At 43.2% G+C, this 13,870-nt stretch overlaps 1 protein-coding gene across 1 annotated transcript in view; it reads left to right on the top strand.

Moving 5' to 3' along the window:
* CREB3L4 (cAMP responsive element binding protein 3 like 4) overlaps positions 1 to 13,222 on the top strand; it is a 50,899-nt gene extending 37,677 nt beyond the window's left edge. Inside the window, exons 7-10 of the mRNA XM_078668525.1 lie at positions 5,064 to 5,132; positions 6,565 to 6,649; positions 10,134 to 10,230; positions 11,758 to 13,222. Of these exons, the coding sequence (XP_078524651.1) occupies positions 5,064 to 5,132; positions 6,565 to 6,649; positions 10,134 to 10,230; positions 11,758 to 12,122 (616 nt within the window). The 3' untranslated portion in view covers positions 12,123 to 13,222. The remainder of the gene's footprint in view (positions 1 to 5,063; positions 5,133 to 6,564; positions 6,650 to 10,133; positions 10,231 to 11,757) is intronic.
* The last annotated feature ends 648 nt before the right edge of the window (positions 13,223 to 13,870 follow it).

The following is a 13,870-nucleotide window of genomic DNA, read 5'->3' on the forward strand; positions in this document are numbered from 1 at the left end:
ATTTGATCCTGCTCTCCACTCTTAGCCAATGAAGATGGCGTATAGCTGCCGAGATGGACTGGCGCCTAGGAATGTTGAGAAGGATTCTAGCTGCCATATTTTGAACAGATTGGAGCTTGTTCAGAATGTATTTATGAGTGTTGAAAAAGAGGGCATTTCCGTAATCAAGCTTGGAAAACACTAAGGTGGTGATTAGTGTTTTTCCAGCTGATGCTGGTAGGTACGGTAGCAGTTTCTTTATCTTTTTCAACATAAAGAAGGCAGCTGAGACAACCTTGTCAGGGCTCGACAAATCATAAAAAATGCTCTAGACCTGCAGGTCTAGTAAACTACAAAATCTCCTCGACCTAACTTAAATGAACTTGACCTCAAACTCTGAAAACTGAGCAAATGTGACAAATGAACAAGATTTAAAAGCATTTTTATTGTTCATTTACTTTGTGAGCAATAAAGATGCCTTTAAATCTTCCTATCTTGTCACATTTCCTCTGCTTTCCGAGGCAGAGGTCAAGTGTCAAGTTTGTATTCCTACTCGCCAGAAAGGGCGAGTAGGACCTAAAAATAGCTCGTCCTTAATCAATCTCACTCGCAAATGCGAGCGGTCGAGTGAATTTGTCGAGCCCTGCTTGTTTACATGATGTTTAAAAGATAGGTGTTTATCAAAGATCACTCCAAGATTCCTGACCTTTGCGACTGGGGTTGGGGGAGGACCCATCTGGGTAGGCCACCACGTCGGGACCATTCTGGAGAGATGTTACCAAAGGTCATAACCTCCGTTTTCTCCGCATTCAGTTTTAGGCAATTACTGTGCATCCATGCTTGTACCTCCAGTATCCCCTCCTGAAACTTAGCTGCCACCATTGGGCCGTTCTTATGCACCGCCAGCACAAGTTGGGTGTCATCAGCGTAGGTAGTTAAACGCATCCCATGAGATTTTATGACCCTTGCCAAGTCTGCGACATAAATGTTGAAAAGCGCAGGACTTAACGAGGATCCTTGGGGGACCCCGCATGGCAGTTCAGAAGTCGGTGAATAATAATTGCCCAATTTAACTGCCTGTTTGCGGTTAGCTAGAAAAGAAGCTATAAGATCTTTGGCCAGGTGGTTAATCCCCAGGGCTGCAACACGGTCGACCAAGATGGCATGGTCGACCGTGTCGAAGGCCGCCGAGAGATCCAACAGAATAAGCACTGCTGCTCCTCCCGAATCCAAGATGTCTCTAATTTCATCGGAGGCCTTTATCAGCGCTGTCTCAGTTCCGTGTCCCCTCCGGAATCCGAACTGCGTATCATCCAAGAGTTCGTGTTGTTCAATGAACTCTGAGAGCTGCTGGTTCATGATGGCCTCTACGATTTTTGCGGGAAAGGGAAGGCATGCAATGGGTCTGTAGTTGGCCGTAATAGTGGGGTCTAAGGAAGGCTTTTTGAGCAAAGGTTTAACGATGGCCTTCTTCCAGATCTCTGGGTAGACACCTGTTTTGAAGATGGCATTACAAATAGTGGTGAGCGGCTGCGAAATGGTATTATGAAGTTGATTCATTATATCAGGAGGGCATGGATCGAGCGGAGAACCCGATTTGATCTTGGCAGCTAGCATGCTGACCTGGTCTTCTGTCACTAGCTGGAAGCCAGAAAAAGGAGGATGGGTCACAACCAAGCGAGTGGATGGATCAGTCCTAACTACCGCCGGTTGCTGTGGAAAAATGGAATAAATGTCCATTACCTTAGTGGTGAAAAAAGTGGCCAGCGAGTTACAGAGTTCCTGAGATTGCTCAATTACAGGTCCAGTTGGTGGGATAGAAAGAGAATTCACCACCTGGAATAACATCCTCGCTGAGTTCTGGGCCTGTTCGATTTGACCAGTAAAAAAAATATTTTTTTGAGTGGTGATGGCTTTCTTATATATCGCTGGAGCATCTTTATAAGTTTGCTTAGCGGAGGGACTGTAGTGCTTTCTCCAGCGTCTTTCTAAGCTTCTACAGTACTGCCGTTGGAGACGCAATTCCTCTGTATACCACTGGGCCGATGGAGTAGCTCTATTCGGACGATAACATTTCTCAGGTGCCACCTGATTAGCTGCCTTTAGTAACCAGCCTCGAAAGTTAGTGGACAAGATTTCAGGATCACAAGAACTCTCCGGGACCTAAGTCCTTAGGAGATTTGAAAGGTATGGAATATCGGCATTTTTCCAAACTCGTATGCCCAGTGACGACCGGGCTTTGGGCTGGGGGGGTTAGATTGTAATGCTCGAATTCTAAAGATAATGGCTTGGTGGTCGGACCATACCAATGGTAGCACTGCTACCAGGTCAATACCCGGATTACTTGTAAACAGACCATCCAGTGTATGCCCAGCTTCATGCGTGGGGCCCCTCACCAACTGTTGCAGTCCTATTGCTTGCATGTCTGTAATAAGTTGGGCTGTATCCTTAATTTCCATATCTTCCAGCGGAAAATTTAAATCCCCAAGGATTGTATAATCCAAGGATCCTATTACGGCTTCAGTGATTTCTGCGAGTGCTGCTAAGAATTTAGTCCGAGGACCTGGTGGCCTATAAACCAATGTCCCTTTAAAAGCTTGCTTCTGCGTGAGATTGATAGCAAATGCGATAGCTTCGCAGTTTAGAGTTGGAATATGCTCAAATTTTGTCCGATAAGCATCTTTATGGATAATGGCTAAGCCACCACCTCGCCCATAAATTCTATCTTGTCTGGCGACAACGTAGCCTTCGGGGGTAGCCGAGACGAAATCTGGGCCTGATGCCTCATCTCCCCAGGATTCGGTGATGAAAAGAATATCCAATTCCTGGTTGATAATGAACTCCCTAATAGATAGACTATGTTTAGGGAGGGAGCGAGAGTTGATCAGTGCTGCTCTAAAATACTGTTCAGCTTGAGATTGGGCCCTGGTAATTGGAGGAGAATAAGATGTACGATTAACTGCAGATAACGGCAGCGGGAGGGTATATTGACAGCCCACACATGATGTCAATATGGGTGTTAGATCGTTAGGGGGCGGTAGCATCTGGCAAGACCTACCTAACCCTGGGTTCATCCCTCTCAGCTGACCGGAGGTGTAATATAATGTTGGCATAGTATCTTGGGTGGCAGCTGGGACAGGGGGGGTAGCCCTGGGCCCGGAGCTGGCTCGGACGGGCGCAGACGGGCTTGTCTTAGGCGCGTCTTCGGCGCGCGCCCGCTGCGCACGTCCGCTGCGCATCCTGGCGAGAGAGGACTAAATAGCTCTCTCCCGGAAGTGGAGAAGAGCTAGCACGCGTCCCAAGGCAGCCCCAAGATGGCGGCTGGTACTCGAGGACGAGTCCGATTCCAAATGCCCTATTCCCTCCTCTATTGAAGATAGGTAAGCGCGAAATGAGATGTGCAAATAAGCGCTAAGTCAGTGCAGCAAACTCGATGTAAATGGTCAATTTTAAAAAGATACAATTTAAAAACATAAGGCAACCTAAAAATGCCTGAACATAGGGCTAAAATACACAAATGCTGGGCAATAGCGGGGTACAGTGTCAGTTCGTGCTCTGTGCCGTATCATAAAGGTATCCTTATACAAGTACGGTCTCTGTCGATGAACCCACCTGTGCCAACGATCTGTGTGCACTCAGGCTCACAAGAACTATATAGTTAATTAACAGCAGAATCTGCCATTAGTGCACAAAAGGTAACCTAGTTTGTTGTCGTCATCCATTATTTTGTAGGGATACAAAGGCGCATTTCATTTCAGTGTTCTTCAGCCTGAGCAACATACTGTCTAAAGAATCTGTAATAAGTGTCCAGTGCTAACAAAAACAAGCAAATAGAAAAGAATTAAGAACAAGCATTTGCAATGCAATAGGTCTCGCATTTGCAAGAGTTTAAGCTATTGGCATTGTAAATGCCAATGCCTTTTATTTATCTGTTTTGATAATCAACACATAAATAAAAGGAAAGGCATTGTCATTTACAATGCCATTAGTGCAAACTCTTGTAAATGTGAGACCTATTGCCTTTCAAAGAAGCGGCCGCCATTGTCCCGGGCTGCTTGAAAAGTGAAAGCGCGCATGGCGTGCGGAATGTTGCAGGAAAGCATGTCGTGTCTGCAGTAGGAGAAACTGATTAAAGAAAATAGTGCTTACAGACTAAAGAAAACATACTGTGTAATGACAGAAATAAAAGGGCTTGTCCTCATGGGAGATTACAAATGAAGACAAGGGGGTACTAAGGAGGACTAACAAGCCTATTAATAAATCCGAAGCCAGCATTTACAAAGGACAATGACCTAAGACAATGAAAAATATGGGTGGAGAGTGGGCCGAGCTTCAAGTCCATACTCGAATACAGCATGGCTCGCAGAGCAGCGCATGCACTGTCCAGGCTCGACCTAAAATGCTTACTCCCCCCACCTTTCTTCTTTGCAGGCCCTGCAAAGCCATTGCCACACCTATTGTGTTCAAAGAACACAGAGTCTCCCTACGAGCTAGTTTGAGATTATTGATGTGAAATGTTTTGATTTTTTTTTAATCATTTTTCTGTTAATTTATTGTATTAATTGTATGAAAATAGGTGAGACAATAATTTTGCACTTTCTAATATTTAGAGTTTAACGTTGCCACTTCAAATTTCATTAGTCCCCTATTTTAGCGTTTTGCTGAAAATGTGCGGCACAATTGAATAAAAATGTTTTACCCCAGTTTTGTACCTCTTGTACACGAATTTGCTGTGTTTCACGCTCCTTTTGTTCCATTCTGTAAGACAAGCTGCTAAAAAGTAGTCGCTTGCCTGAAACTTTTTGATCAGATCCGTGCTGCAAGTGAAGGAGGGATTGAGCACTGGCTGGGCTAAGTGAGAAGTTAACGGGATTGATGCTCCGTGCATTGCTGGAATCTGGTAGCAGACTCTGAATAGTTTGTAAATCAAGAGACTCACCGATACATTCACTGAAGCTTGGTGCAGCTTTCCATTCTTGTTATGCTGAGTAACGGTCTATGGTTTTTGCTTCACTGGAACAGAGGAAGATCACATAATGTCTGAGCCCACACACACTCACCACTCACCACTGTTTTTCTTTCAGGGTAGCTGCATGTTCGGCCCAGAACCAGGAGCTGCACAAAAAAGTTCAGGAACTGGAAAAGCATAATGTGTGAGTACCTTACAAACCAGACCCTAGGAAAGGGACGCCAAGAGGACCTCACTGTCTCATTCCAAGCTCATGCAGTTTCAAGATACTTTACACGCAGGTTCCAAATTCACCCTTGGCTAACCAGACACAAGGGTGTTGCGTTGATGCTAGATCCTTGAATTACGTACTGCGCTGGGATGCACTTGAGGGAGCTATTTCCAGGGTACTGGCGAGCTACCCATTACCTCCGAGCTACCCATTGGAGACCCCTGGATTAGACTAAACCTATTCCTTCTTGAGTAGCGCCTAGTGAAAGGCTGGAGCGTGGCCCTCATGCGGGTACAGGGGAACTGCTGTATGGTGAGGAGGGACAGAGTTCACATAGTGGGTAACCCTTTCATGCTTTACATTTGTTTAAAAAGGACAGAATAACCAAGTTTAATCACAAACCCCAAATGTAGGCATGAGAGAAAGTATGTGTAGCATAAACATGTTTCCATATAGAATAGGGGTGTGCTGGCTAGAAATGGGCAATAATCTCTAGTGAGCTGAAACATATCAGCCATGTGTACTGCCTCCCACCATACCCAGGACAAGTGGGCACACTGGAGTGTTCACATATTTTTAGAGTGCAGTTGTTAATCCAAGGGTGTCCTGGTGGGTGTAGACTGTAGACTACATGAAATGTACGAATATCACCGGCTTCCTTTTTAATTAACGAAAAGCCAGGTATTTAATACTGGGTGCTTATTAAATTACATTTACTAAACGACCCCAACAATATAGAGTCCCGCCTCTTATGATCCCCCCCGTCCCCCCCTCCTGATTGTCTGCTCTGCAATCCCCATTCAAACTTATGGACCGGCAATGGTACCCATTGACATGTTCTGTACCTGTTGACGCAAACAGGGCTGTTGTTTGTTTCAAGATATCTATTTTCTTTACGCGGTCTCCTGATGAAGAGCCAATACCACATGGTGGCAGACGAGGCTTGCTGGAAACCCTTCCACAAACTGGATTTATAGCTCTTGTGTAGGCTCTGCACATCTTACACCCAACAGGAGTGTTGCAAACTCTTTAGTGGCCTAGGTTTTTGTTTGTGTTGTTTTAGAGAGGAGTGGGAGGGGCTCAGGCCGTGATCGCCACGATTCCCCGCCCCATTGCCATGGGTTCATCCCATCGGAGACCTCTTTATGGCTGGTCTTTAAGGCCTACTCCTTCCTTATCCTGAACTCTCCAAGACCTCTCCTGCTCCCCACTCACACAGTAAAATGTTTTTGAAGGTGGCAAATTTAGAGTGCTAAAATATTTAAAATGATGGTAGTTTACAAACACCTATTAGTATAACAGGGTCATTCTGCAAATATGAATCAAAATCGTGTGTGGTCATTCAGGTGCTTGCAACCTTACAAACAACCTTTTCATGCCAGCTGTCATTTCTTTCAATCCACAGATCCCTCCTCACTCAGCTGCGCAGACTGCAAACCCTGATTAAACAGACGTCCACGAAGGCAGCTCAGACCAGCACCTGTATCCTAGTATGTATGCCATTTACACTTAGATTGGAAAGAAAATATTGAGACCGTTTTCACACACGCACCTGTATTCCATACTTTCACACATTATATGGTGTTTGTAATGCTTCACAAAATGTAGATACGTATTGCACGGTGGGTTACACCTTTATAAAAGTATGGTGAGAACTAACAATTTTGCTGCTTAGAAATTTCCATTCCAGATGTAAAACAAAACCGCTAAAACGTAAAGGCCTGGTAGGTCACTAAACGAAATCCTGCAGGTACAAATGGGTGTTTCTGAGATAAATAAATTGGCAAGCAAAATTTAGACTTTCTGGTTGGGAGTAAACAATATACTTGTTTTAATGTAAACAAAGCAGTGATACAAAAAGGGGGGATGTGAGTGTTTCTGATGCGCATATTTAATTGAAAACAACATATTCTGATGTTTTTGTGTCAATCTTATAGCGGGTGTATGCACATTTACTCAAATTTGCTTTCTCAGCGGAGGCTTCACAATTGGGATTTCCCAATTTTGTCTCCCAGGCTCAGCACATAAATGTATCCACATATTGCCTCACCATGGGTTCTGGGTGGTTCAGACAAACCTGCATGTAAGGCGTATGTATCTCCTCTGCAGTGCATTCTCTCATGTTGGTCATTCATACCTTTGTTCACCTCTGGCGTTTTCTTGTCGTATTGTGCAGCCGCTGCTTGTAAAAGGAAATGTACTTTCTCAAAGAACTGTGCACGGGCTTCGACAGCTGTAAAACCACATTTTGAAGTTGTATATGCATCATAGGTTTCTTGCTAACCTTACCCTAACATCTGTGTAGTATTATATGTCCTAGACGTGAGAATAACCCTTGGCTTATTTGTAAAACATTTCTTTCTGTCTCTTGCACTTTTAATGTCTCGTCTATTTCCCCCAGCACAGTCTGCTTCTCTTACAATGAAGCCTCTTCACCTTGAGTACATTTTAACCCGTTCCATGCTGAGGATGGATGGGGGCCGTCCCACGTGACGGTGTGTGTGTGTGTGCGGGGGATGGCTTGGGGCCGTCCAAACCCCACCCACTGATTAAAATGCCCGCACCGCTGCGGAATTCATGCCGCGTCAATGGGTTAAAGATTGTCTTGACCAGAACACTTGTCCATTGTGCATGCTAGCCCTATTCTTTATAAGGACCTTTTCAGGAATTGTTTGAGCTAGCACCTACAATTGTCACCAGTGTTCATAGAGCCCTTAAATTTGCCATGTGATGACAGACGCAGCTTAGAGTAGTCTAAAACATGTGTCTGAACCTTTGAGTTGTTTCTCTGCGTGCAGAGAAAATTCCTCTGTTCCTTATCTTCTTTTTGCCGTGTGATATCTCTGTATGTGTTGATGGAACAGAAATGATCACTACCCCATTTGTGACTCTAAATGGAAGGACTCCCATTAAACTGAGTTGATGTGAGACTGTTTTCTTTGAACAGTAAATGAGAAACCTATTTATCAGCCTTCCATTAAACTTTGGGCTTGATTCAGAGTACCTGTGTTCTGAATTTAGTGTTGTTCGATGGCAAAGCGGACAGTTGTAGTCACTGGCAGGAACCACTGTGACTGCAGTTCCTCTCAATGAGCCAAACGTTTGACGGACCTTTCTCTCAAACATGACAGCTGCCTGTCAAGCGTTTAACCCAAAGTGGGTTTTAATAAAAAAACGAATTACCCCCGACACCATGGAAGCTTTCTCCCGTGATGTGGGGGTCATTAAATAATTTTTACTGTCACTCACCTCTGGGCTTTTCACAGCCATGATGCATAATAAAAACTGCCTGTTCGACCACCCTAACCTCCGACAACCCTAACTCCATCGGGCCATTGGAGGAGAATGTTAGCGATGGAACCAGTGTAGGCTCTATCGTGGGCGGACCTTCAGTTTGGCGGGGACAGTACTCCATTGCCATTGCGAAGGAGTACCCGCTTTTCCAAACTCTAAATCAACCACTTTATACAGAACTCAATAACAATTATTTAAATCAGAACAGTCAACTTAGATAAAATACTGTGAATATATTTGAGCACACTTGATTTGCCAATTAGCATAGACAAATGACATGAAAATATACATGCATTCTATAGTAATCACATGCATTCACTTCTAAATTATTTACATGTGTAACCTAAAAGGGGAATATCTAGTAGATAAAAACCTTCATAATCCTAACAACTGCTGAACATAGCAGTTAATTGACACAAAGTCCCCTTCTCTGCTCCATGCGGTAGAGTAGCCTTAATTCCCAATAACTGCTACAACCACCAAGTGGCTTTATGTGTTCAGCATTCCGCTCTGTATGAATTGTTGCTGCCCAGACATAAATCACGTCTCAGATTCCAAATCTTATGCTATACACATTCCCCATGTGCCCTGGAACACACATCTTAGGTTTGAGGAACATCTTATCAATGTCTCAAAACAATTTCAAATTGTCTGGGACCTCCCTATGTATTTATAGACTAGTCTACCAAACTCAAAAGTAATATTTCTAGGGTGTACATTGGCAGAAATGTAATCCTTGAATTATGTTGGGATTAATTGCAGTATATTTACAAGTAAGATACACTTGAGTAGAAAAAGTAAAACATACACATAATTAACTACTGTTTCTGGTGTATGCATTAGGGTTCAAAATAAATTGTCAGAAAAATCAAAGAGGCAGTTTTCAAAAGACAAAACCTTTTAGTTCTAAAAAAGCAAAACAAAGAGGATAGAAGAACAAATGTTTCAGGTGTTCATATTTGCTCTAAGAGTTGGCATTTAAAAGATGGGTTATTTCATTAAAGAGGCCGAAAAAAGATTTTGTATTTTTAAATAATGTTAATGAAAATTTTAAAAATTTGGGGATGAAGAAAAGGTATAAATATATGTACATCCAAAAGAAGGTATTTCTGATCTCTACCGTTGGTTGACAAATAACTTTAGCAAATAATACATTTACTGATATTTTAAAAAATGTATGGGGAACCAACCTATTCTATTTGTGGTTGGTATAAAATTCTTTGCGACAAATTGCTTTTCCATTAGAAAATTAAAAGATCTACTGTTTCAATAAAAATGTATGCCTCAAAGCATCTGTGTTTCGGATGTGTGCCCATGGCTCTCATACCTTAGCTCCTTCTTAGCACATTTGAAAGAGTTGGTAAGCATCAGTCCTTTATCAAATTGGAAAGTGGAATGGACGTTGTGGTAATTTTGTTTCACCAATAAGTTCTCTTCCCTCCGGAAAGATTGCTTTTCCTACTTAGCCGATCTGTAAGGTAGCTAAACTGCTTGAACTCTTGTGCATCTAGCTTTTATCCTGCAGCAGATCATGGATTCCAATTTTGGCTGAGATCTCCACATGTGTATTCTTCCAAGGTTATGAAATGAGTGATATTGACTTGATGCTATAACGACTGTTAAACAAGTAACAAGCCGCCTACCTGCTAGCTTGCTAATAACATATTCATTCTTTTCTAGATCTTCCTATTCTCCCTGGCTCTGCTGATCTTTCCAAGCTACAGCCCTTTTCGATCTAGATCGGCACTCAGCGAGAACGGATACAAGCCCACAGGAGGTAACAACTGTTATATTCCATATAGCTACCCCATTATAGGCTCAGGTACTAATCGCACCTTTCACCTACATTGCCCTCATATTGCACTACATAACGGTTCTTAGGACAGACCTTTTACCTATTTGAGGTAATGACTAGAGGACCTGGGCCTAAGCCTAATTTATTATGCATCAGGATTCTTGGAATCACAGCTGGACAGCAGGCCGAACATCTCCTGCATAAAAACTATGTACAAGGGTTATTCCATCCGTCAACCTAGTTCGACATGACACAGTGAGGTATATCCCCAGGAGGTATTACTTTGGGTATATATACACAATCTCTTGGTTGGGTAGAGCGAGGAGAAAAGGACTTCCATGCCGATACACTGACGTAACACGCTAAGGTTCTTGCATGCAGAAACTCCAGCTTGCAGTGGTCTAACATCCCTTGCGGGGTGGCCACCACAAGACCAGAAAAAGGTCTCACTTCAGGTAATGGGGTTGACTTCATCCTAGAGGGATTCTTGACTTCCAGACCTACATACATGCTAGGTACACTTGGGTACATCTAGTTAGGGTCGCATCGTAGGAGCACGCTTTTATAAATGTCATATATTTTTATACTTGCCTGTTTTGTTTTAGCACTATGGTAGAAATCTACCATCCATTTACTCAGTGCTTATAATCATCTATTTCTGTTACTGTCTATTGATTGTGTCAGCACATCTATTTTACACTAGAATGACACTGGTTTAATAAATACTTATTGTAAAACGTCCCATCGTTTATTCTATGTATCTCTCTCCGAGACAAAGTGAGCATGAATGACTGACCAACTAGTAGCGTGGTTCTGAGGGATCAGGGTTGTCATGTTCGATAGTTGCCAAGAAGTATTCTCTCCTTGGTAAAAGTGGTTTCTAGTGGCATTGTGAGCTAGGTGGTATACAGGCTAACCTACTCAGTAGGGGTGTCCGGAATCAGTTTGGACACCAAGCCCTCAGTGTATGTTGTCTAAACTCGCAGATCCTATATGGGTTTATAGGGACTACAAGCCACAATACCCCTCAAGGTTTTTCTTCAGGAAGCTACCGGGCTAGATCCATGTTATTTGGCTGGATAGAGGCATGCAGCATAGGTGGAGGCTCTGTCCAGGGTGACTGGGGCTATAGAGAGATTTCACAGACAGGCAAGTGCCTTCTGAAAGGTCAGCTGGACAGAAGCAGGTCATTTACATACATGTATGTTACATGAAATTGTCAGCCTCACCCCTATTGGCTTTTCAGGATAATAGGCCAGTCCACCTTCAAAGATTTATCATCATTCTTGTGAGTGAGACAACATGTTGTGGTTATTGTGTCGCATGGACGTGTTTCTATTTCACTACCAGCAGGCCTGCTTTAACGTTCTAGTTGACTAGATCTTCAATAAAAGTTTCCTGATTAAAGCAGCATAAAACTGTATGCTGATTGTAATTCCCAGTTTTCGTCCTCTAGATGTTTCTGTTCACTATTGACTCACCGAGTCCTCTTTCCTTACTTTTCTTTAGTGATATCAAGAAATATTCTGAATGAGGCCGAAGCTCTGGAAATGATAGACGTCCCAGCAAAGGAGGATGCTGTTCCTGGCCCAAATCCACCAGGAGAAAATAGACAGGAGAAACCGTGGGAACCCCTCGAGCCTTTGGCCCCAGAAGATGTCAAAGTGAACGTGGTGGCACAGAGGCACATCCAACCACCACCAGATCCGCTAGGTCAGCTGAAGGCCAAAAACACTTCTCTTCCTAATCAAACAGAAGATCCAGATCATGTTGCCAAAAAAAACGCTGAGCACCCAGGAAGAGAACCACAGGGAGCATCTCAACAGCAGAAGGACCCAGATTTAGCCAAACCCATCCATGCTGATGAGATGTGATGGTGATCGAGAGTCAGCTGAACTGTGAATGGACACCCCTAGCCCTTCTGTTCAGGCTAATTAACTCCTATGGCTGAGGGTGGAAACTAGGACTTTGAATGGACACAGCTAGGTCCCATGGGTGGGATTTTAATGGAAGAAGTAGAAAGATGTGGTCTTCTCCTAGGGAGCCTTATCAGTATCGTGACGCCTACTTCTTTTGGGCAAGTTCATCTCCTTGTGGGAAACAACTGGCAGATGCATCTGCTGTTTTGGATATTTTGCTTTGTTCTGACATATGTTGACCTAATGCTTTTATGGTCCAGCGCTTATACCAAAGTGGGTGCGTGGTAGCGGACTCTCACACTTGGAATATTGGGTCCCAGAAGGTAAACGCTTGCTTTCCTCTTCACACTCCTCTTTCCACTCCCTTCCAGCACCAGCAAGAAAAAAACAGTAGGCTTCGGCCTTAGTTTGTCCTTTGAGAAACACAGCACCCAGCAAATGCACTTGTTCTTTCCCAGTCTGTGACTCCATCATCCCAACCTCCCAAATACATGCATTAAAACTAAAGAGAGGGATGTTTGGGGTCAGAAAAGGGTCAGAGTTTCAAAAGTTTAACATGCATCAGGCAGTATTGTTTTAAAAAATGTGAAAAGAAGAAACAATACATATGAAATGGCTGATCCTCCTATAGAAGAACATCTTAGAGATGGGAATGGCTCCTTTAGCCATGTAGGAGCAGCATGATGCAGCTAAAGCAAGCAGTTGATAAGGTGGTGGCCTTTGACTTCCTGTGTGGGACAATCTCTGACCCCAGCCATACCTATAGGGTATGCAAAAAAAAACCAAAACAAACTCCTAGGCATATAAACCAATGACACAACTCTGCATTCAACCTTCACCCATTGTTCTCCAAAGAAATGAGTAATGTTCCTTGCCCACAATGCTATGTTATGTGGCATTGTGTTAACAGAATGAATACATAGGAAACCCATTACCCCCTGTGGTGTTCACAGGTAGGTAGTAGTTCGGTTAGTAGGTTACCAAGTTACGTTTTTTCTTTACAACCCTATTACTTTCTTTTTTGAGTTTTCAGTAAAAAACAAACAAACAAAAAACTACATGTATCAGGATATTACCGAAGAAGGGTATACTGCGTAAGCTATTCCCATCTAAAATGGGCAGTTTGAGAACTCTTAACATGTCACCGCCAAAACTGCTGCCATGAAGCCAAGACATAGGAAACAAATGATCCTCCTTTTTCATACTTATTGCTACTTTAGCCCCAAAAACAATGCGAGGACATCTATGTCCAGGCACCCAACCCAGACAGCTCTTTCAACCCGCTTACACCAGCATATGAATTAACAGCTGCATTTAAACACAAATAAGATTATGGGGATTCCTTTCCAGTCCTTTTCTTACCCTCTGCCAACAGGACAACCACATACACCAGACAAATCACTTCCCTCCTAAATCAATGGAGATTAAGGCACACAAAACAAAACCCACCTTTAGACCCATGACATAATGTACCCACTTTATGCCTTTGATATTCAAACCGAGTATACAAAGTTGTCTCCTGCCTAAACAATGACCTGAGAACTGGAGACACAAAACAGACCATTTCTCCAGACCAAGGGCATTGTATCACCGTACATCAACCAAACCCTTTCTACCTTACATAAATGGTATGATATCTAGGTACTCAAACCAAGCCATTTCCTTTTTACAACAGTGGCATGGAAACCAGGTACTCCAACAAC

This window comes from Lissotriton helveticus, chromosome 12 (genome assembly GCF_964261635.1).
Source record: "Lissotriton helveticus chromosome 12, aLisHel1.1, whole genome shotgun sequence".
Lineage (NCBI taxonomy): Eukaryota > Metazoa > Chordata > Amphibia > Caudata > Salamandridae > Lissotriton > Lissotriton helveticus.